Consider the following 25,966-nt stretch of genomic DNA (forward strand, 5'->3'; position numbering starts at 1 on the left):
GACTTCAACTGTACGTATTTGTGTGTATTATCTGTTGGTGATATATTTATTATCTAATGTAGGGTTTGTGTGTTTTTCTCTCACCCAGGTTCATCTTGGTGTTTGGCTGTCTGGTCCTGTCAGTGTTCTCCACAATCCCTGCCCATCAAGACCTGTCCAACCACTGCCTGCTCATCCTGGTGAGTGTAAGAATATACCACCACTTGCCTTATTGTCCTTGTGTGTGCATGTGGATGTCTCTCTGTCGCTCAGAGGATTAGATGGACTGTAGGATAATAAACACTATTCTATGCGGAACTCTGTTTTCAATACAACACTTATTGAATCAATGTCAGAGTCCAGCAGAGTTCCCAAGCAGCATGAGTGCCTTATGTCCTTATGTCTTATGCCACTACATTTTCCCTCAAGGCTGCTGGACGTATAAGTAAGAAGTACAGTTGAAGTCGGAAGTTTACATACACTTAGGTTGGAGTCATTAAAACTCGTTTTTCAACCACTCCACAAATGTATTGTTAACAAACTATAGTTTTGGCAAGTCGGTTAGGGCATCTACTTTGTGCATGACACAAGTAATTTTTCCAACAATTGTTTACAGATAGTGAATTATAGGTGAAATAATCTATCACAATTCCAGGGGGTCAGAAGTTTACATACATTAAATTGACTGTGCCTTTAAACAGCTTGGAAAATTCCAGAAAATGATGTCATGGCGTTAGAAGCTTCTGATAGGCTAATTGACATCATTTGAGTCAATAGGAGGTGTACCTGTGGATGTATTCCAAGGTCTACCTTCAAACTCAGTGCCTCTGCTTGACATCATGGGAAAATCAAAAGAAATCAACCAAGACCTCAGAAAATAAATTGTAGACCTCCACAAGTCTGGTTCTTCCTTGGGAGCAATTTCCAAACACCTGAAGGTACCACGTTCATCTGTACAAACAATAGTACGCAACTATAAACACATTGGGACCACGCAGCTGTCATACCGCTCAGGAAGGAGACGAGTTCTGTCTCCTAGAGCTGAACGTACTTTGGTGCTAAAAGTGAAAATCAATCCCAGAACAACAGCAAAGGACCTTGTGAAGATGCTGGAGGAAACAGGTACAAAAGTATCTATATCCACAGTAAAAACGAGTCCTATATCGACATAACCTGGAAGGCCGCTCAGCAAGGAAGAAGCCACTGCTCCAAAACTGCCATAAAAAAGCCAGAGTACGGTTGCAACTGCACATAGGGATAAAGATCGTACTTTTTGGAGAAATGACCTCTGGTCTGATGAAAGAAAAATAGAACTGTTTGGCCAAAATGACCATCGTTATGTTTGGAGGAGAAAGGGGGAGGCTTGCATGCTGAAGAACACCATCCCAGCATCATGTTGTTGGGGTGCTTTGCTGCAGGAGGGACTGGTTCACTTCACAAAGTAGATGGCTTCATGAGGAAGGAAAATTATGTGGATATATTTAAGCAAAATCTCAAGACATCCGTCAGGAAGTTAAAGCTTGGTCGCAAATGGGTCTTCCAAATGGACAATGACCCCAAGCATACTTCCAAAGTTGTGGCAAAATGGCTTAAGGACAACAACGTCAAGGTATTGGAGTGGCCATCACAAAGCTCTGACCTCAATCCTATAGAATATTTGTGGGCAGAACTGAAAAAGCTTGCGCGAGCAAGGAGGCCTACAAACCTGACTCAGTTACACCAGCTCTGTCAGGAGGAATGGGCCAAAATTCACCCAACTTATTGTGGGAAGCTTGTGGAAGGCTACCTGAAAAGTTTGACCCGAGTTAAACTATTTAAAGTCAATGCTACCAAATACTAATTGAGTGTATGTGACCCACTGGGAATGTGATGAAAGAAATAAAAGCTGAAATAAATCATTCTCTCTACTATTATTCTGACATTTCACATTCTTAAAATAAAGTGGTGATCCTAACTGACCTAAAACATGGAATTATTACTAGGATTAAATGTCAGGAATTGTGAAACTGAGTTTTTAAATGTATTTGGCTAAGGCTAAACTTACGACTTCAACTGTAAGTAAGCCTTGTCCTAGCCAAAATGGCCCATAGGGGCAGGATCTCCTGTTTCAGCGTGTGTCAGCTTGATGTAGAAGTACACCCCCTGGACAGGACGCTTGGACATATACATATATACACAGCAAATTTCAGTGTCAAATGTTCCAGTGTCTATACTGGTCCACACCTTTCAGTGTTAAATTAACACCCTGCTTGTTGTAAAGCCTTATTTGCATATTTCCCAGTATGCCTTGCCATTGGAGGGAATTTTTACCACCCATGACTGTATTTGTTAGTGACAGAGACATGGTTGTTGCTTTCATTTATTTTCAGTCCTGTAGCTTTCACCAAGTGATGAATAAGTGAATATGTTATCATTAAAATCAAATTATTTAAGAGAACATGTATTTCATAATGCTTTATTTTGAGGGCCTCATTTTACCCTAATATATTGACCTGAAACTTATGGTTTACGGGCCACATCAGGCCTGCAAGTCACATTATGCTGGCTTGCAAAGTTATGTGTAATTCCTATTGGAATCCAGCCAGAGTGGGAATATCCAACATTTAGAATGTTCATTCATCCACAACCTGCATTTAGAATGACTGCCAGGGGTGAGAAGACTAAGATATGAGAATACCTAAAGCATCTAAACTCAGTGGTGTAAAGTACTTAAGTTAAAATTGCATATTACTTCACTACATTCCTAAAGAAAATAATGTACTTTTTACTCCATACATTTTTCCTGACACCCAAAAATACTCATTACATTTGGAATGCTTAGCAGGACAGGAAAATGGTCAAATTAGCACACTTATCAAGAGAACATCCCTGGTCATCCCTACTGCCTCTGATCTGGAGGACTCACTGAACACAAATGCTTCGTTAGTAAATTTTGTGTTGGAGTGTTCCCCTGGCTATCCTCAAATAAAAGTGCCATCAGGTTCGCTTAATATAAGCAATTTGTAATGATTTATTATTTTTCTTTTGACACATGTATATTTTTGCAATTACTTATACTTTTCATACATAAGTATATTTAAAACAAATACTTTTAGACATTTACTCAAGTAGTATTTTACTGGGTGACTTTTACTTAAGTCATTTTCTATTAACGTAGCATAACTTTTACTCAAGTACGACAATTGGGTACTTTATCCACCACTGTCTAAACTGAAACAACTGTTTCAGTAACGGGTGAAACAAGTTAAACTAACAGATTGGCTTAGTTTAGAAACATATATGTTGTTTATATTTGAGTAGCATAAGATGAATTAATCCATTGATCAATGTACATGCAAAAACACAGACGTTTAAACAAACTATTCTAAAAATCTACCTGCAATAGAACATGCTGGGAAATATGATCATGATGTGTGTGGTTTTGGTTTAACTGGTTATTAACACAAACACTGGGGTTCTTTTACACCAATGAGTGTTAATTTCACACCTGAATCAACACAAAAAATGTTACACTGAAAAAGCAACACTAGGTTACTCTGATCAATTTGCTGTGCATATATTTAAATATGTGCATTTTCAGAAATTCAAGGGTAGCTGACGTGTGTGCTGAGTGCGTGTGTAGATCCGTATTATGTTTTATCATACACAGCAATTAGAGCATCCCTACTCTAGGCTACGTTTGGCACTGATGGATTGCAGTCATATGAATTACTTTGTCTGCCTCTAACTGCATCCCATAAGAACCAACAAAGCACATGCTGAGCAAAGTGTGTGCATGTGTGTGTGAACTGTACATGTGTGTGTTGCAGTGAAACAATGCAGACTCATGACTACATACTAATCTTCCTTTTTGCTTTCTTGTTATTTCGCAGGACCACACATTATAACTGAACAATTATGGACATTCCATTTAATCTACTGCAGCTATACCTTATTAAGTTAGCAATCAGTGATGCTACAGATGTCGGATCTTAACTAGATCATTCTTTTGTCGCAGATCATTTTCCTGTTGCATCAGGAAATTCAAATGAGCCTCGTGATTCCTTGAAAATGAGCAGTACTCTTTTTCTCCATTGGGATCAGGCCTGCTATCAAAATAATATTATCTCTTGCTCTTACGGTATACATTAGGCCTAGGTCCTATTACTGCAACATTCAAATGTGCAAAAATGTATCCATACGCATCCATAACCATAATTTTATCTAGCTTAATAACACAAGATAGATATTGGTCTCCACTCCACTAGGCTACGAGTACCCTGCGTCACTGCTTCATTGCTCCAGACCACCACAAGGGGGAGTTAGAGCACTGATTATGCTTTTGGGTCCCAAGGTGCTAATGTGTCTCTAAATGACAATGAATGAGCGACATAGACCAAATTGAAACTGATAATTGTGTACAACTTCAAAATTGAATTTCAATGAACTGAATGATGAGAATGAAAGAGGTGATTGAATTTAGAACAATAGTGTAAGAATTGCTATTCTTCTGTCCTGCACGCGAACACCTGGAAAAATACACATATTTTTTTGTTTCTACTCGTCAGTATTACTTACTGAAACTGTTACACTTTTATTCTAAGAGAAAATGATGAAAAATAACGAACATTTTCAAATAAATTCTGTGATATTCTTAAGATATACACTACCATTCAAAAGTTTTGGGTCACTTAGAAATGTCCTCGTTTTTGAAAGAAAATCAATTATTTTTTTGTCTATTAAAATAGCATCAAATTGATCCGAACTACAGTGTAGACATTGTTAATGTTGTAAATGACTATTGTAGCTGGAAATGGCAGATTCTTTTAATGGAATATCTACATAGGCGTACAGAGGCCCATTATCAGCAACCATCACTCCTGTGTTCCAATGGCACGTTGTGTTAGCTAATCCAAGTTTATCATTTTAAAAGGCTAATTGATCATTAGAAAAATATTTTGCAATTATGTTAGCACAGCTGAAAACTGTTGTGCTGATTTAAAGACGCAATAAAACTGGCCTTCTTTAGACTAGTAGAGTATCTGGAGCATCATCATTTGTGGGTTTGATTACAGGCTCAAAATGGCCAGAAACAAAGACCTTTCTTCTGAAACTTGTCAGTCTATTCTTGTTCTGAGAAATGAAGGCTATTCCATGCGAGAAATTACCAAGAAACTGAAGATCTTGTACAACTCTGTGTACTACTCCCTTCACAGAACAGCGCAAACTAGCTCTAACCAGAATATAAAGATGAGTGGGAGGACCCGCTGCACAACTGAGCAAGAGGACAAGTACATTGGTGTCTAGTTTGAGAAACAGATGCCTCACAAGTCCTCAACTTGCAGCTTCATTAAATAGTAACTGCAACACAGCAGTCTCAATGTCAACAGTGAAGAGGCGACTCCGCTGATAATGGGCCTCTGCATGCCTATGTAGATATTCCATAAAAAATCTGCCGTTTACAGCTACAATAGTCATTTACAACATTAACAATGTCTACACTGTATTTCTGACCAATTCTATGTTATTTTAATGGACAAAAATGTGCTTTTCTTTCAATCTAAGTAACCCCAAACTTTTGAACAGTAGTGTATGTGTTGACTGAATAAAAGCAAGTGATGTCTGCTAAATAATCAAGTTGATGGCGCAGTCATATAGCCTCGGCACCTACATAAAGCTGAGTGACTCACTAATTCATGGCTTTGGATCAAAATAAACAAGTACCAACATTCTTTCTGATAGTCTTTTAATAAGTACATGTTTTGGTTATCCTGACCTGGACACCATGTATAGTCTCTAAAAGGAAAAATATTACCACCGTCTCTTGCACATGTCATTTTCAATATGGATCCATAACGAATTACTATGGGAATAAAGGTCACTGAATGACAGAAATATTGAAACAAAGTAGGCTAATGAAGGTAAACAAATTGCTGCTTACTGGAAAAAGTAATGGAAGAGGCAAGTGGAAGCGGGAAAAGACAGCATTCAGAGGTAAAGACCGCACTGCTCTGAGACAAGCATTGGGACTGGTCTTGATAAATCAATGAGATTTTTATTTTCACTGAATCTCCGTTTGAGTATTGGTTAGCCTACAATTAGGGTGTGGAAACTGTCACATTGTACACCGCCATATTTTCCTAATGGAAACCCTGAAGGTTTCGTTTTTCATTTTCTTGGAATAGAAACACCACAATATTAATCAAATTAACTAACTTCTTATGGGCAGGTGGGACATCCCACCTGGCCAACATCCGGTGAAATTGCAGAGCGCGAAATTCAAAAATACCAAATTCAAATATTTAACATTCTTGAAAATATGTGTTATACATCAAAATAAAGCTTAACTTCTTGTTAATCCAGCCGCTGTGTCAGATTTCAAAAAGGCTTTACGGCGAAAGCGAACCATGCAATTATCTGAGGACAGCGCCCCGCATACAAACACATGAAAATCATATTTCAACTGGGCATGTGTGCCACAAAAGTCAGAAATAGAGATATAATTCATGCCTTACCTTTGAAGATCTTCTTCTGTTGGCACTCCAAAATGTCCCAGAAACATCACTAATGGTCCTATTGTTCGATAATGTCCTTCTTTATGTCCCAAAAATGTCCATTTATTTGGCGCGTTTGATTCAGAAATACACCGGTTTCAACTCACCCAACATGCCTACAAAGTATCTAATAAGTTACCTGTAAACTTGATCCAAACATTTCAGATAATGTTCCAAATTCAACCTCAGGTACCCTAAACCGTAAATAATCAATACAATTTTAGACGGAATAAACTGTTTCTAATACCGTATAAAAACAACGTGAAGCGCGCTCCAGTTCACGGGCATCAAACAGTAGAGTCCACCTGGAGTGACACTTACAATGAACAGCCCTACTTCTTCATTTCTCAAAAGAAAAACATTGGGACCATTTCTAAAGACTGACATCTAGTGGAAGCCATAGGAACTGCAACCCAGTTCCTTATAAAAAGGGTACCCCATAGAAAACAATTGGAAAATTCTATGACCACAATTTTTTTTCCCCTGAATGGTTTGTCTTCGGGGTTTCGCCTGCCATATCAGTTCTGTTATACTCACAGACATTATTTTAACAGTTTTAGAAACTTTTGAGTTTTCAATCCAAATCTATCAATTATATGCATATCCTAGCTTCTGGGCCTGAACTACACGGGAGGATCTTGTCAATGATCTCAAGGCAGCTGGGACCATAGTCACCAAGAAAACAATTGGTAACACACTACGCCGTGAAGGACTGAAATCCTGCAGCGCCCGCAAGGCCCCCCTGCTCAAGAAAACACATATACATGCCCGTCTGAAGTTTGCCAATGAACATCTGAATGATTCAGAGGACAACTGGGTGAAAGTGTTGTGGTCAGATGAGACCAAAATGGAGCTCTTTGGCATCAACTCAACTTGCCGTGTTTGGAGGAGGAGGAATGCTGCCTATGACCCCAAGAACACCCTCCCCACCGTCAAACATGGAGGTGGAAACATTATGCTTTGGGGGTGTTTTCTGCTAAGGGGACAGGACAACTCTACCGCATCAAAGGGACGATGGACGGGGCCATGTACCATCAAATCTTGGGTGAGAACCTCCTTCCCTCAGCCAGGGCATAGAAAATGGGTCGTGGATGGGTATTCCAGCATGACAATGACCCAAAACACACGGCCAAGGCAACAAAGGAGTGGCTCAAGAAGAAGCACATTAAGGTCCTGGAGTGGCCTAGCCAGTCTCCAGACCTTAATCCCATAGAAAATCTGTGGAGGGAGCTGAAGGTTCGAGTTGCCAAACGTCAGCCTCGAAACGTTAATGACTTGGAGAAGATCTGCAAAGAGGAGTGGGACAAAATCCCTCCTGAGATGTGTGCAAACCTGGTGGCCAACTACAAGAAACGTCTGACCTCTGATTGCCAACAAGGATTTTGCCACCAAGTACTAAGTCATGTTTTGCAGATGGGTCAAATACTTATTTCCCTCATTAAAATGCAAATGATTTTATAACATTTTAGCGTTTTTTTTTCTGGATTTTTTTGTTGTTATTCTGTCTCTCACTGTTCAAATAAACCTACCATTAAAAGTATAGACTGATCATTTCTTTGTCAGTGGGCAAATGTACAAAATCAGCAGGGGATCAAATACTTTTTTCCCTCACTGTATGACCAATCATATCGAGTGTTTCCAATGACAAATTTGACACGAGCCACCGCTCCCTGGTGACTTTCTTCAGCAAAGATGGCTGACAAAATGTAAATGTAAGTAGTTATAACGTCATAACGAGTCAAGCAAAAAATGTACAATTGAGAGGAATATGTTAGTTAATGTAGAGACAAACGATTGTGTGTATTTTTTGTCATAAAGTTAATTTACAAAATCGCTATTGAGCAAGTTTTTTTGTCATATACCAGGTGTATCAAACTCCATTCTGTGAATAATGCTGTGTCTGCATGTATGTATGTATTACAATTATACACTTCAACAGTGTTTACCACACCTGCTCCTGGGACATCAATGATTATACATTGTAATTATGCAATAGACTAGAAACATGATTTAACTAAAGGCTGCTTTGTAATTCAGATATTCTCACAGATTCTAATGGAAAATGCCCCTTAGATATCCATTTAGAGTCCTCCAATCCTAGAAATGTAATTGTTGGCGGAGAATCACGTCATTGAACAAAATATTTTCGAAATACTGTAGGCGAAATGAGTCTCACTAGTGTTGAGTAATGTCCTGTTAAAAATGGTGTAGGTCTTATTTATTTAAAGAGCATGTTAAAGTTAGAAGCAAAAGCCTACAACTATTTTAGCACCGTTTCGCGCTGCTCTGAGGAAAGCATGGGGACTGGTCTTGATAAATCAATGAGATTTTTATTTTCACTTAATCTCCATTTGGGTATTGGTTAGACAAGAATTAGAAAATGAGGGTGCAGAAATGTTATGCTCTTAGTGTAACCTTTATATAACTAGGTAAGTCAGTTAAAAACAAATGTCTTATCTTTCAAGGACAGACTACTCCTTCCTCGTGCCCTGCGGGGATTCTTTAGCTAAATAGCCCAGTACTGTACTGCTGACCATCACGTTGTACAGCTCCATATTTTCCGTTCCAGCAAGTACCAGTCAAAAGTTTGGACGCACCTACTCAGCTTACAATTGGCTCATTCATCCCCCTCCTCTCCCCTGAAACTATTCCCCAGGTCGTTGCTGTAAATGAGAATGTGTTCTCAACTTACCTGGTAAAATAACGGTAAAATAAATAAATAAAAATTCCAGGATTTTACTATTTTCTACATTAAGAATAATCGTGAAGACATCACAACTATGAAATAACACATAAATATCACTGATTTACAGAAATATTGGAACAAAGTTGTCTAATGAAGGCAAACAATTTAGAATCCTCCAATCCTGTAGCTAGGTAAATTTGATTTTAGTTTTAATGCACCGTATTGCTGGAACAAAACTCTAAATACATCTCATCTTGATGTTCTGATGCCGTTAGGCAATTGAAAGTATTGATTGGGGACTTATTTGTGGAGGAATGTAACTTTGTACAAACCGTCACTTTGTACAGTGCCATATTTTCCATTCCATCCTAACGGAAACCCTGAGGGTTTACTTATTCATGGCATAGAAACACCATAATATTATGCAAATTAATGAAGCAAATACCAGTCAAAAGTTTGGACACACCTACTCATTCCAGGATTTTTCTTTATTTTTACTATTTTCTACATTTGTAGAATAGTAGTGAAGACATCACAACTATGAAACAACACCGGTCTCCCGCATGCCCTGCATTCTGTAGTACAGCCATGGCCGGATCTCCCTTATGTAAGGAATTAGGCACTTTCCCATGTTTACTACAGTATGTATTGTAGACTGCACAGTAGCCTAAAAACAAATAAACACATTTTGTTAATAAAATAATGATAAAAAAATACTCTTTCAAAACGCAGATGTTGATTTAGTTATGGAGCCATAACGAATTACTATGGGAATAAATATCACTGATTTACAGAAATATTGGAACAAAGTTGTCTAATGAAGGCAAACCATTTAGAATCCTCCAATCTTGTAGGCTACTCCCGACCATCACGTTGTACAGAGCCATATTTTCCATTCCGTCCTAACGAAACCCTGAGGGTTTCTTTTTTCTTTTTTCTCTGAATAGAAACACCATAATATAATTCAAATTAATTAAGCCAAATTTCTTAAAATCAATCCCATATACTATGTTATTACAAAAAAGGCTTTAAATTCTCTGGTAATGCCAATACGAAATACTATCAAATGCTTCTCAAAGATGCCCTCTGGTGGTCAAACTAGCAATAACTTGCAGTAACAAAAAAATGTCGGACAATTACAGTTTTCTCCAACTGCTTACACACATTTTCAAAACTGTCTCTCCTTTTATCAAAACTCTGCACAACAATTCCCAAAACTGCACACACAAAATGCAAAATGCCTCACATCTCCTTCAAAATGTAACACTGCATTCAAAATGCCATAAACACATGTCAGAATGAAGCATTTGCATCAAATGGCAAACACTGCTTTCATAATAGTACATATTTGGATATACCATGTAAACACTTTTGTTCTAAATCTAAAGCTCTTTGGTCTTTCATAGGCTTACATCTACTTTTCAATACAATGTTCTACAGTGAAAGTAATCTGCTGAGAGGGGTAACAAGTACACTGTAAACACCAATGCAATGTAGAAACAGAAAATATTTATTAGGCCAAACATTACTGTTGTATACAGTAGCATACAACAAAAACATAAACATATGTAAACCAAAAGTATATTCTTTAGAATACAGTAAAGAACACAATTGTGTGTGTGGGGTCCGGGGGGGGGGGGGGGGGCAGTCCAGGAATTGTTAGGGGGGGGAAGTCACCAGTGCTAAGCTTCATCTCTTCTCCGGGCTGGGTCTGGCCACAATACTTCATCCACATCACAAGATACATTTTCTCTTGCCAAACATTGAGGGAAGTATCTCCTAGCATGGCGAATCCAACCTTGGACAGAGGCAACCTCTATGTCCCCACATGCATCCTCCATTGCCTGGAGAAGCAGCATGCGGGCATAGGGTTGGTGATCATCAAACAAGCTTACAGCATTGATTTTGTTAAATATGGTGTCATTATTCAAGATAAGCTCTCTTATCTCTCCAATCCTAATTGCATTGTTGGCCAAAACCATATTTATAATTGCAGTCTCTTGTACATCTGTAAACAAGCGTCCTCGTCCTCCATGATGCCTTTGCCTTTCCACTCTGTACAGAATTCAAACACAGTATGTGTTCAGCATAGGAACTGTAAACAATGTACAAAAAAGGTAGTACAGCATGATAACCAACCTCATTCATTCATTCAATGCAGTGCAGTAAATGGATGGCTTAGCCTCTCTAGGGTAGGGGGCAGTATTTGCACGGCCGGATAAAAAATGTACCCGATTTAATCTGGTTATTACTACTGCCCAGAAACTAGAATATGCACATAATTGTTTGATTTGGATAGAAAACACCCTAAAGTTTCTAAAACTGTTTGAATGGTGTCTGTGAGTATAACAGAACTCATATGGCAGGCAAAAACCTGAGAAGATTCCTTACAGGAAGTGCCCTCTCTGACCATTTCTTGGCCTTCTACACTCTCTTTATTGAAAACTGAGGATCTCTGCTGTAACGTGACACTTCCTACGGCTCCCATAGGCTCTCAGAAGGCGGCAGAACGTTGAATGATGACTTTGCAGCCCATTGCTGAAAAACAGTAGCGCATTTGGATAGTGGTCGATCAGAGAACAATGAGACTGGGGGCGCGTACACGAGACATTTACATTTACATTTAAGTCATTTAGCAGACGCTCTTATCCAGAGCGACTTACAAATTGGTGCATTCACCTTATGATATCCAGTGGAACAACCACTTTACAATAGTGCATCTAAATCTTTTAGGGGGGGGGGGGTTAGAAGGATTACTTTATCCTATCCCAGGTATTCCTTAAAGAGGTGGGGTTTCAGGTGTCTCCGGAAGGTGGTGATTGACTCCGCTGTCCTGGCGTCGTGAGGGAGCTTGTTCCACCATTGGGGTGCCAGAGCAGCGAACAGTTTTGACTGGGCTGAGCGGGAACTGTGCTTCCTCAGAGGTAGGGAGGCGAGCAGGCCAGAGGTGGATGAACGCAGTGCCCTTGTTTGGGTGTAGGGCCTGATCAGAGCCTGAAGGTACGGAGGTGCCGTTCCCCTCACAGCTCCGTAGGCAAGCACCATGGTCTTGTAGCGGATGCGAGCTTCAACTGGAAGCCAGTGGAGAGAGCGGAGGAGCGGGGTGACGTGAGAGAACTTGGGAAGGTTGAACACCAGACGGGCTGGATGAGTTGTAGGGGTTTAATGGCACAGGCAGGGAGCCCAGCCAACAGCGAGTTGCAGTAATCCAGACGGGAGATGACAAGTGCCTGGATTAGGACCTGCGCCGCTTCCTGTGTGAGGCAGGGTCGTACTCTGCGAATGTTGTAGAGCATGAACCTACAGGATCGGGTCACCGCCTTGATGTTAGTGGAGAACGACAGGGTGTTGTCCAGGATCACGCCGAGGTTCTTAGCACTCTGGGAGGAGGACACAAGGGAGTTGTCAACCGTAATGGCGAGATCATGGAACGGGCAGTCCTTCCCCGGGAGGAAGAGCAGCTCCGTCAGCTTGAGGTGGTGGTCCGTCATCCACACTGATATGTCTGCCAGACATGCAGAGATGCGATTTGCCACCTGGTTATCAGAAGGGGGAGAGGAGAAGATTAATTGTGTGTCGTCTGCATAGCAATGATAGGAGAGACCATGTGAGGATATGACAGAGCCAAGTGACTTGGTGTATAGCGAGAATAGGAGAGGGCCTAGAACAGAGCCCTGGGGGACACCAGTGGTGAGAGCACGTGGTGCGGAGACAGATTCTCGCCACGCCACCTGGTAGGAGCGACCTGTCAGGTAGGACGCAATCCAAGCGTGGGCCGCGCCGGAGATGCCCAACTCAGTATCAAAGGCAGCAGATAGGTCTAGAAGGATGAGACGACTCCATGTTTTTATTTTTTCGTCTTTGAACGAAAACAGGGTTTCCCGGTCGGAATATTATCGCTTTTTTATGAGAAAAATCGCATAAAAATTGATTTTAAACAGCGGTTGACATGCTTCGAAGTACGGTAATGGAATATTTAGAAATCTTTTGTCACAAAACGCGCCAGGCTCGTCACCCTTCGTCACCCTTCGGATAGTGTCTTGAACGCACGAACAAAACAGAGGATATTTGAACATAACTATGGATTATTTTGAACCAAACCAACATTTGTTATTGAAGTAGAAGTCCTGGGAGTGCATTCTGACGAAGAACAGCAAAGGTAATCCAATTTTTCTTATAGCAAATCTGAGTTTGGTGAGTGCCAATCTTGGTGGGTGTCAAAATAGCTAGCCCGTGATGGCGAGCTATCTACTCAGAATATTGCAAAATGTGCTTTTGCCGAAAAGCTATTTTAAAATCGGACATAGCGATTGCATAAAGGAGGTCTGTATCTATAATTCTTAAAATAATTGTTATGTTTTTTGTGAACGTTTATCGTGAGTAATTTAGTAAATTCACCGGAAGTTTGCGGTGGGTATGCTAGTTCTGAACGTCACATGCTAATGTAAAAAGCTGGTTTTTGATATAAATATGAACTTGATTGAACAAAACATGCATGTATTGTATAACATAATGTCCTAGGAGTGTCATCTGATGAAGATCATCAAAGGTTAGTGCTGCATTTAGCTGTGGTTTGGGTTTATGTGACATTATATGCTAGCTTGAAAAATGGGTGTCTGATTATTTCTGGCTGGGTACTCTGCTGACATAATCTAATGTTTTGCTTTCGTTGTAAAGCCTTTTTGAAATCGGACAGTGTGGTTAGATTAACGAGAGTCTTGTCTTTAAAATGGTGTAAAATAGTCATATGTTTGAGAAATTGAAGTAATAGCATTTCTAAGGTATTTGAATATCGCGCCATGGGATTCCACTGGCTGTTGAGTGATCAACATGATCAACAAGTGTTGCCCTAATCTCATCAGAGATGGCTCTCCTTCATTCTCTTCTTTGCCCTCGTCCTCTTCTTCCTCTTCTTCCTACTCCTCCTCCAACTATTCGTCTTTGAATTTGTCCTCGTTGTTGTCCCCTGCCTCTCCCTCCTACTCCTCTTGCTCTCTGTCCATTGTTGGCATCCATTGTTCAAAACAGGTAATCTGACCTTTGACCTATTTATAGGCCTATACTACAGTAAAGCAGTGATTGGTTAGTGATCAGTTAAGCAATTAGTGTTTGCACATGTGAGGAGTGTGTGTGTGACCTGGTGAATAAGTGTAGCATTTTGATTGGTTGTGTTTGGAAAAGGAAAGCAAGTCACTTCCTGTTAGATTTTTGTGTTTTAGGTAGAGAATTGTGTGTAGTGTTTTGAAAAAAGTGTTTTATGCAATTGACAACTGAGTCAAAGGCTGAGAAATAGCTTATGGTTTTGGATATTTGGTGTGTAGTTTTGCACTTTGAGTGAGAGGTTTCAAAAATCGTGTTACATGAAAAGATTTTGTGTGTAAGTAGTTGGAAAAAACTGTAATTTCTTTTAAACAAGCCCTCCGTATACTACCCTTACTCTAGGCCTACTATAATGAAGGCTGGTTCAACAGCACACTCTTTATATTGGATCTTTGTCCAGCTACTGTGAAAAGTTTGGATGTGCGTAAAACCCTCTATAGTCATTTTATTTTTTTTATATTATATGCCCACGCGAAGCAATTACGGTGCCTGTAAGTGTATTTAGACAGCCTATTTAAAACAAGTTGTTGTTTCCTTTTGTTTAGAATTTGATTCGAATTATTTGCTCTCTGTCTTTAGGCCATATCAATAATGAATTGAATCTTGTCCATGCGCTCTCATAAGGCAATTTACAGTAGGCCTAACCCCTATATCAGTACAAATGCTATGTATATATTTCAATGTTTAAGCCATGAAATTACTTAGAACAATGTGAACTGCAAACAGGTTCAAGTTATCATATTTAGCAAAGATGGGATAGGTTTACATTTTGTGTCTGTAAACCGGAATTGGAGTTGATTCCAAGGCAATACATAAAATACCATAAATACATAACTTGAAACAACCATGTATTTAGCCATGGAGCACATTCTGATTTGCCAGTGAGGGGCCAACCCACGACACACCCACAACTTGTTTATTCATCAATAAAAATAAATAACTCAATAAAAAAATTGGGGTTGCCTGTTTTGCATGTTATTTTGGCATTAATATATTATTATATCAGTTTGCAAACAATGTAAAAAAAAAAATAAAATCATTGAGTTAATAAAACCACATACAAACATGGTCTCTTTTTTTCTTTCTTGAGTAAGGCAGCTCAAAAATGAAGGTGTTTCAGCCTAGCTCAGTGCTTTCTGTGGTGGTGGGGCAGCCAGCAGAAAATATGGAGCGTAGGTGCTGGTAATGTTCTCCCAGTTGTGCCGTGATTGGCTCAGTCTTCTGTCACTCATGGGGACACAACATCACTGCCAAATCTAAGGGTAGAGCTCGAAAGTTCAATCCCCTTGGATGCTGCCATAGAGTTACATTAGAAGTACCCATCCAAGAAGGCTTGAGGTCATTGGCCACAGATAAAATGATGTCAAATCACATTATATCTACAGTAGCTTTGATTTCAAAATCTTAGCTAGCAGTCATCATTATGAATCAAGTCGATAATCTACTGGCAAATCCTTTTTAATCCTTGTCATATGAAGATAAATAATGAAGATAAATTATTGATAAAATGTATCAGTGCTCATCGGCCATTGGACATTACACAAACATTACACAACAAGTTGAAAATTGCAAATTCAACAATGAGTGGTTTGAACGGAATCAGTGGCTAACTGCAAGTATTGCAAAGCAATCACTAGCCTGCTACTCAGTGGAGTGGCTCTATGGTCAAAAGTCTGGTTTTAAGGGTCTCTTTTCCAAGTTTAAAATGAAAACATTCAACTTTGGCCATGCTGTCAATCCAGTATGATTTCTGCCCCGCTCAAAACAACTGTTAACTCGGAACTGGGAAATCTGACTTCAGTGAGTTCAAGACAACTGGGAACTCAGGAAAAAACGAGCTCCAACTGGGAAAACACACTTTGAACGGTCATCCAACTCAGAATTGTAAGTCATAATGATGTCATCATGATTTAACCTAGTTTTTTTTCAGAGTTCCCATTTGTCTTGAAAGCACCATAAATCTAGAGAATGCCAGATAACAAAATTTGCCCACAAAGGACCATCACGCCACCTTCCTGTTCAAGTGGGTACAGCACAACAAGGTCAGTCCAAAAATGTTTGTATGCTGCTGCATAAATGATGAAATATGCCAGGGAGATATGCATACTGTAGCTAAGAAAGTAATACTAAGTGTATGTTGTGTCGTAAGCTGTTAGTAGCCCATGTGCCTCACCCTAATAATTGGGTCTATTTTCCCCTCTTAATTTCGTCCTACTGTTCTGACTTGGTGGTGCACGTGTAGCCTATGACCTGTTTTAGAGAAATGTAATCATCGAATATTGTAAGAGCTTTCATTGTCTGCTTTCGTGGCCCCTTTATTTATCCTACGGTTCTGACTTGGTGTACAGGGAGAACACTGTAAGAACGGCCCATGCTCTGAATTCTGTCACTGTACATTTCAAAAGTGCTGAACAAATAGTTATATTGAAAACGTCCGCCCTAGCTCGCTCATTAATGTCTTAATCGAAATTATGGATTGCCTCTTATGCTGATTGTCTCTTATTGCCTCTTATCTACTTGTTGTTCCCTTATGCCATCTCAATTGTCAGTAGTATAGTAGAATACATCCCCTTAATCTTAGCTAGCTAGATAACGTTATAGTTATAACATTATAGTGCATTTAAAGTCAACCTGGTGACTTCAAAATGATGACGAAAGATTTTCCTACTAATTATTTGCCTCCTTTATTATTTGCCTCCTGAATGTCAATGTATTTCCAAGCCACTGTAATGCACTTTTGATGAAATCTTCATCAGTACTCATTGACGATGCATTGGGTAGAATGCTCAGTCGGCCATCAGTCCAAATTAACGTTAAAAACAATATTGTTACGAAACATGTAAGCCATGAATAAGGTCCTTGGATGTATTCCATCAAAGCCACTACACAACACAAGACAAAACTAAACAATACATTAATTGCACTATATAATGGTGACAAATGGTGCCCACAAACTGTTAGGGCCTACATAAAGCTGTCCCAACAGCAGAGTCCCAACAGCAGTCCCAACATCTTACCACTGCTACACCTGGCTATCAGCGGAGCCTTGTCTAGCAGCGAAACCGTTTATTCAGCCTCATTTACTGCCTTTAAAAAATACATAGCTGATATGGCTGACTTGCTTAAACAAATGTGTTTTTTTAAGAACTTTGCTAGCTAATGACAACATTGTCATCTGTCTAAAGCAAATTTGACGACATGATAATGCTGGCAAAGTTGTTTCCTGCTAAATATTTGACTACTTTATCAATGTAATCGTATTTCCAGAAACGATAGTGTATGTTAGACTAAACAGTAGTTAGCCTCCGTCCAGAATGACTGGGCTTGAGAGGGCGGCTATAGAACGTTCATAACAATGTCATGGCACGACCGAGCCTATGAGTGGCTTATTTTCAGAAGTAAACTGGCTCTGGCTGCCAAAACAGCCAAATACTCCATCTAAACATGAATCGATTCTCAATTGCTATATGGTTCTAGAAACATGAAGACCTTTACTTTCATATCACATCAAAATAATTTCACAAATGCAAAATATACACTTACTTACTTACTGTTTTAACAGTACTGTGACCCACTGATTCAACCCTGGGTGCTTTTATACACTCTAACTCCTTACTCTAAACCCTCACTGTAACCCCTCAATGTAACCCCTCACTGTAACCCCATACTGTACATCATTCCAATCCCCATCTCTGATAACGATGGCTCAAATGATCAGATTTGATAACCCAGTTCAAAGTGCACTAACTAAAATTATTTTTTTATTTTAATTTTAACAGCAAAGATAGTAACCAAAAAATTGTTGAACAAATCAAAATATATCTAATATTTCAGATTCTTCAAAGTCGGCCATCCTTTGCCTTGATGACAACTTTGCGCACTCTTGGTATTTTCTCAACTAGCTTCATGAGGTAGTCACCTGGAATGCATTTCAATTAACAGGTGTGCCTTGTTAAAAGTTTATTTGTGTAATTTATTTCCTTCTTAATGTGTTTGAGCCAATCAGTTATGTTGTGACAAGGTAGGGTTGGTATGCAGAAGATAGCCCTATTTGGTAAAAGACCAAGTCCATATTATGGCAAGAACAGCTCAAATAAGCAAAGAGAAATGACAGTCCATCATTACTTTAAGACATGAAGGTCAGTCAATACGGAACATTTCAATAACTTTGAAAGTTTCTTCAAGTGCAGTTGCAAAAACCATAAAGCGCTATGATGAAACTGGCTCTCATGAGTACCGCCACAGGAAAGGAAGACCGAGTTACCTCTGTTGCAGAGGAAAAGTTCATTAGAGTTACCAGCCTCAGAAATTGCAGCCCAAATAATAAATAACAAAAATAAATGCTTCACAGAGTTCAAGTAACAGACACATCTCAACAGAAACCACTACTAAAGGACACCAATAAGAAGAAGAGACTTGCTTGGACCAAGAAACACAAGCAATGGACATTAGACTGGTGGAAATCTTTCCTATGGTCTGATGAGTCCAAATTTGAGGTTTTTGGTTCCAACCGCCATGTCTTTGTGAGACAAAGAGTAGGTGAACGGATGATCTCCACGTGTGTGGTTCCCACCGTGAAGCATGGAGGAGGACGTGTGATGTTGTGGGGGTGCTTTGCTGGTGACACTGTCAGTGATTTATTTAGAATTCAAGGCACACTTAACCAGCATGGCTACCACAGCATTCTGCAGTATGACTATCATTTGTTTTTCTACAGGACAATGACCCAACACACCTCCAGGCTGTGTAAGGGCTATTTGACCAAGAAAGAGAGTAATGGAGTGCTGCATCAGATGACCTGGCCTCCACAATCACCCGACCTCAACCCAATTGATATGGTTTGGGATGAGTTGGAACACAGAGTGAAGGAAAAGCAGCCAACAAGTGCTCAGCATATGTGGGAACTCCTTCAAGACTGTTGGAAAAGCATTCAAGGTGAAGCTGGTTGAGAGAATGCAAAGAGTGTGCAAAGCTGTCATCAAGGCAAAAGGTGGCTACTTTGAAGAATCTCAAATATAAAATATCTTTAGATTTGTTTAACACTTTTTTGGTTACTACATGATTCCATATGAGTTATTTTATAGTTTGTTGTCTTCACTATTATTCTACAATGTAGAAAATAGTAAAACATTAAGAAAAACCCTTGAATGAGTAGGTGTGTCCAGACTTTTGACTGGTACTGTATAATAAAACTATTCATCTAAAAAAAATGAAAATTAAATATGTCTACCCCCTACAAATATTATTATAATCTACATAAGAATTCACACAAGATGAGGTGTAGCCTACATCGGTTACTTGAATTGACGCCCAGTAGACCTGCAGTCTAAGTTACTGTATAGCCTGCAAACACCGCTTCTAACTGCCCCCTGGCGGCGATTCTAAATATTCAATATTCTTCCAAATCCTCCTGCTGCAGGATTATTCCTCGACAAATAGGGTCAAATTAAGATCCAACATCTGTATATTGATTATTGAATATCATTATTAATTGCTGGCTTTTCTATTTCAACTGTCTGGTATTTACAGCATATTGAACTTTCGCCCCTCGCCTCTTGACTCTCAATAATGGGCTGCGACTGTGTGTGTGTGTGCGTGCGTGCGTGCGTGTCCTGTAGGAGTTTGTGATGATCGTGGTGTTTGGGCTGGAGTACATCATCAGGATATGGAGCGCAGGCTGCTGCTGTCGCTACAGGGGATGGCAGGGACGCCTCCGCTTTGCCAGGAAACCCTTCTGTGTCATAGGTAACTGTGTGTGTGTGTGTGTGTGTGTGTGTGTGTGTGTGTGTGTGTGTGTGTGTGTGTGTGTGTGTGTGTGTGTGTGCTGCACTGCAAAGGTCCTATCAGTCCACCAAGAGATCCAGCCTGATTACTAGAAATAGACTTCGATTTCGACGTTTGAAAAGGTCCTGATGTCGATATATGCCTTCCTCGTGGTTCACAAAAAAAGAAAAATGATTGCCCAACACTGGGCTTAATCTCATGATGCTCAGTGCCGAAGCGCACTGCTCAGACCACTGCTCTACGGCAGTTCACAATGCTCTAGCAAGTCGTGAGAATACTTGAGGATACTTGATGGAAACAGTGCCGGTTGGTTTGCGGAGCCATCCCCAAACCATAGCCCTTAGCTTAACCACTCGGGATTAATGCCTAAACTGTTAACCTTTTGAGTTGTTTCTGTTTTAACCCTGTAATGCATTAAAAATAGACGTTCATCCATAATACGTCGAATTTCGAATGGAAGCTATGAGATCTTGTTGTTGAGAGATGATCATCAAGACTGTCAATATTCAAGGCTGACTTCTGATTGACAGATGATGTACTTCAATACACAAACAGAGAAAACAGAAGCTGGCGTTGAGTTCTCATAAAAGAAGGATAAATACAGTTTACAAGAACATAGATCACTATCTGTTTCTTCTCCCAATAGAGAAGACTAAAACCAGCCACGGTTAGAGTTTCAGAACTTTAAATGTGTTTGCTGAAATGTGATAGATGTGAATTGGAACGAAACACACTATCATCCCAGTGTACTGTAGGAGCAGTAGAGGTTTGTATGTTCTTCAGGACTATCACCGTGGCCCTAAGGATGTGGGTTTGTGTGAACCCTCTTTACCCCTCTCATTCTCCCTTTATCTATCCCTCACACTATCTCTCCTTTCTTCTCTGATTGTGTGAAAGTGAATACTAGGTACATTAGATCCATGTGATGACTCATCCAGTACACTGTGTCTATTTTCTTAACCAGTCTCAGAGCTCCAGATCAACACAGTTTGAGGCCCCGGGCCCCCTCTACGCTCTCTGGTGTTGGGCACCAACAGCCTGATGAGTGGGGGACATTTTCACAGAGCTGGAATGTGGAGATGTTACCCACAACTACCATACCATTTCAAATCCTTAACTCCCCAAAACTTATTTGGAACATGTTATAGTATTATGTGTATCACTCATATGCACTGCAATACATTATCATTAGACTCTCATGAAAGTTTTCAAGACTGTAAATACTACAAAAGTATTGAAGTTGGTTTTATATCTTTCTGTCTCTTTCCAGACATAATTGTCCTCATAGCTTCCATTGCTGTGGTGTCCGCTGGTAGCCAAGGTAACATCTTTGCCACCTCAGCATTGCGTAGCCTTCGCTTCCTGCAGATCCTGCGGATGGTGCGTATGGACCGCAGAGGGGGCACCTGGAAACTACTGGGATCTGTAGTCTATGCACACAGTAAGGTACAACCACATTTGTAGTCCAACAGTCTGGCCTAGATGGTCCTATGTACTCTGACCTTCTTGAAAAAAATAGAAGGATGCGCTCCCCCTCTACTGTCTGGTTCCTCTCATGTTCTTCCTAGTGAATCTTTCCTTGTCTCTGTCACTACAACTTGCACTTTAGGGGTTTAAGTTGCTATTAGGCTACACAACCAATACAGTGAGATTTGATGTATTTGTTTGATCATAATCATTGATTTCCTATAGGAGTTGGTGACAGCCTGGTACATTGGGTTCCTGGTGCTCATCTTCTCTTCGTTCCTGGTCTACCTCGTCGAGAAGGAGTTCAACAAAGACTTTGCCACCTATGCTGATGCTCTGTGGTGGGGCACGGTGAGTCCACACACACACACCACACTCTCGCACGCACGCACTCACACACACACACACACACACACACACACACACACACACACACACACACAGACACACACACACACACACACACACACAGAGATTGATCAATATGTTTCTACATAGCCCATACCAATATTCACAGGACTGAAGTTTAAGCAGATAGAAAAAAAACGACCTAACCAGGACATCTCTGAAAGTCTCTGAAAGAGTAGCTTTATGTTCATTACTGGATTTGCCGACCAGTCTATAATATGACCTTAAGACACCTTAATGACACCGCTACAAGATCATGCTTGGCTGGTCTTCAAACAGCTCCCAGGCGCTACTTGCTAGACCTTATACAATGTCAACACAATTAATGAATGCCCAGGGTTTCAGACGCGCTAAAATGACCCAATCGATGAATGTAATTTCCAGTGTCTGTCGGGCGAGACTGGGGTATTAGATGTGCAAGGGGAGACAGGGACAGGAAGATAAAGGGGGTCACTGAAATACACACACATAAGTGCAGTGTTATTTAATTCTGGTCCTCAAGAGCTCTCTATACAGTGGGTTTTTCTATCCAGGAAGTACATTTCACTACCTGAATTGAAAATTTTAATTGACCCAAAATACTACAAACTGGCTTTGTGGGAAAATCGTTTGGTTACCTCTGAACTCTGTGATGTTGACGTGTGTGAACAGATCACCTTGACGACTATCGGCTATGGAGACAAGACTCCTCAGACATGGACAGGTCGTCTGATCTCAGCTGGATTTGCTCTGATGGGAATCTCCTTCTTCGCCCTGCCTGCTGTGAGAGACACAGACCCACATGCGCACACACACTCACACACACGCACAATTTGACATTGAGTGATTGAACGGGGTCCTTTGTGTGTGTGCAGGGTATCCTGGGCTCAGGTTTTGCCCTAAAGGTACAGGAGCAGCACAGACAAAAACACTTTGAGAAGAGGAGGAACCCAGCAGCCAGCCTCATCCAGGTACACAACACACACAAGTCCATCACCAGATATGATTGAACTGTTCTGTGTGTGTGTGTGTGTGTGTGTGTGTGTGTGTGTGTGTGTGTGTGTGTGTGTGTGTGTGTGTGTGTGTGTGTGTGTGTGTGTGTGTGTGTGTGTGTGTGTGTGTGTGTGTGTGTGTGTGTCTGTGTGTGTGTGTGTGTGCAAGTGCCCGCGTGTGTTTGTATATAATATATATTATGTGTATGTGTGTGTTTGAAACATATATATGTGTGCGTTTGTGTCAGTGTGTGTGTGTGTGTGAGTATGTGCGCGCGCATGTGTGTGTGTGCATTTGATATCTAACCGTAGCTGAGACTCTTTGTCCTCTCTCAGGTCCAAAGGCAATACAGGGCTGATATTTATGAGCTGTTTCCACCAGAGCTATTCCCAGGGTGGATTTACCTCTACGCCAAAGCTCATCCTAACAGACAAGACCCGGACTATTAAAATACACCATCAACTCAACATAGACAATAAACTCCACAAAACAAACACACAGATCTTGTTTTTATAGAGCTTTTGCCATCAAGCAGAAAAAACGATTAGGCTTCTCGTTTGATTCATATATTTAGCTCCCTTTTTCCATTGCTTTAAGGCCTGCAAACCGTCAACTAATTCAGCATTGTACTCTATTTATCCTATCTGTATAGTATGGCTGAGTTGATGTGGAACACTTCTCCTAACCAAATATTTTTTCTCCACAGACAGACTTCCAGTATATCTTCTGTTGGCAGGGATGTGTTATTGCTGTTGTTTCTTTGTACTGGTCTTTCACTATTGTGTCCCCTTTGTTCTGAACAAAAATATAAATGCAACATGTAAAGTGTTGGTCCCATGTTTCATGAGCTGAATTTAAATATCCCAGAAATGTTCCATACTCACAAAAAGCTTATTTCTCTACCATAAGCTGCCTTCAATGTTGTTTAAGATAATTTGGCAGTACGTCCAACCGGCCTCACAACCGCAGACCATGTGTACCACGCCAGCCCAGGACTTCCACATCTGTCTTGTTTACCTGCGGGATCGTCTGATACCAACCACCCGGACAGCTGAAGAACCGAAGATTTTCTGCACAAAATGTCAGAAACCATCTTAGGGAAGCTCATCTGCGTGCTCGTCTTCCTAGCAAGGGTTTTAACCTGACTGCAGTTCGGCGTCGTAACCGACTTCAGTGGGCAAATGCTCACCTTCGATGGCCACTGGCACGCTGGAGAAGTGTGCTCTTCGTGGATGAATCCCGGTTTCAACTGTACCGTACCGGGCTTGCTGATATCAACATTGTGAACAGAGTGCCCCATGGTGGCATTGGGGCTATGGTATGGGCAGGCATAAGCTATGGACATCGAACGCAATTGCATTTTATTAATGGCAATTTCAATACACAGAGGTACCATGACGAGATCCTGAGGCCCAGTGTTGTGCCATTCATCCCCCACCATCACCTCATGTTTCAGCATGATAATGTACGGCCCCATGTCGCATGGATCTTATCACAATTCTTGGAAGCTGAAAATGTCCCAGTTCTTCCATGGCCTGAATACTTACCAGACATGTCTCCCTTTGAGCATTTTTTGGATGCTCTGGATCGACGTGTACGACAACGTGTTCCATTTCCCGCCAAAATCCAGCAACTTTGCACAGCCATTGAAGAGGAGTGGGACAACATTCCACAGGCCTGATGAAAACATTCCACAGGTCTGATGAAAAAGCCTGAACCACTCTATGTAAAGGAGATGTATTGCGCTGCATGAGGCAAAAGGTGGTCACACCAGATACTGACTGATCCATGCCCATACCTTTTTTAAATACAGATGCATATCTGTATTTCCAGTCATGTAAAATCCATAGATCAGGGCCTAATTAATTTATTTCAATTGACTGATTTCCTTATATGAACTTTAACTCAGTAAAATCTTTGAAATTGCTGCATTCTGCTTTTATATTTTTGTTCAGTATACTGTATGTGTGTGTCTGTCTGTGTATGTGTTGTGCACCTCTGTGTGTTTATGATTACGTGTACCCCATCTCCTCACCATGATGCTATTCCTCCCGTCGATGTGTGTCTGTCTGCGTGTGTCAACTCGTACCCCCAGGCGGCTTGGCGGCTCTACTCCACAGACGGTGCCCGTCCCTACCTCAGTGCCACGTGGCAGCACTACCAGGGCGCCCTCTCCCCCTTCAGGCATGTATCCCCCCCCTCCCCCCGCCCCATGATGCCTTGATACCACCGGTTTTACTAATCACTCTCTTTTTGTTTTCTTTCTGTTTCCTTTCTCCCTCCCTCCCACCCTCCTCCGTTATCCCTGGCATTGTCTTACAAAACATTTCTCCCCCCTTCTCCCTTCTCCCTCCTTTGTCTTTTTGTTTTTCTTTTGTTTTCTGTTGACTCTGCACGTAGTGTGTCTGGCGTAGTTATGCTGCTGATGAGAACTCGGTTTCCATAGCTACCTGGAAGCCTCATTTGAAGGCGTTGCATACCTGCAGTCCTGCAAAGTAGGTAACACCTAAAGTATGGCTGCTGCTCTGCTCTCTTCCTATTTGGTCTCTGTGCTCTTCTAGCTTTTTTTCACAATTTCATTCTCTGCTTTTTTAGTGGTCGGGTGTCTTTTTTAGTTTAATCAGCTCAGCAACTACTTTTGACATTCCTCTGTATACTTATTTATTTTTTCTTTTAATTGGATACAGTACTTTTACAGTCATTTTTTTGAAGGCTCACAGTCATCAAATAGTCCAATATTTCCAAGCGCCCACACACAAAGAACCAAACTTAGAAATACTTTGCTTTCGCTAATTCATTTAAACATGGAAAGTAAAACCGAGTGTACAAACAAACATTTCCCACTTATGTTGTCCAGAAATGACATCCATGTTTTCTCTGAAGGCTTTAGGGTGTGTTTAAGGGCACAGGAGAGGAGCCTGGTAATATTGTCTGGATCACCTGCTTTATTGCTCTCACTCTCTCTCTCATGCAAACCTTCACCCACATACCCTCTGTAGGTCTACATACAGTGTGGGCACAAACACAGACATCTGCT

At 40.7% G+C, this 25,966-nt stretch overlaps 1 protein-coding gene across 15 annotated transcripts in view; it reads left to right on the forward strand.

The window, feature by feature from the left end:
* LOC115153192 (potassium voltage-gated channel subfamily KQT member 5) overlaps nt 1-25,966 on the forward strand; it is a 170,532-nt gene that overhangs the window by 123,747 nt on the left and 20,819 nt on the right. For 6 of the 15 annotated variants that reach the window (XM_029698374.1, XM_029698375.1, XM_029698376.1 and 3 more), the window contains exons 2-8: nt 89-185; nt 19,917-20,043; nt 21,353-21,528; nt 21,775-21,900; nt 22,609-22,719; nt 22,812-22,907; nt 25,330-25,424. In XM_029698374.1, coding sequence (XP_029554234.1) covers nt 89-185; nt 19,917-20,043; nt 21,353-21,528; nt 21,775-21,900; nt 22,609-22,719; nt 22,812-22,907; nt 25,330-25,424 — 828 coding nt within the window. Of the gene's footprint in view, nt 1-88; nt 186-19,916; nt 20,044-21,352; nt 21,529-21,774; nt 21,901-22,608; nt 22,720-22,811; nt 22,908-25,024; nt 25,114-25,329; nt 25,425-25,966 lie in introns of all 15 variants that reach the window. The other 9 variants (XM_029698377.1, XM_029698378.1, XM_029698379.1 and 6 more) reach the window with 4 other exon arrangements.

The sequence above is a fragment of the Salmo trutta genome, chromosome 18 (assembly GCF_901001165.1).
Source record: "Salmo trutta chromosome 18, fSalTru1.1, whole genome shotgun sequence".
NCBI classification, from domain to species: Eukaryota; Metazoa; Chordata; class Actinopteri; order Salmoniformes; family Salmonidae; genus Salmo; species Salmo trutta.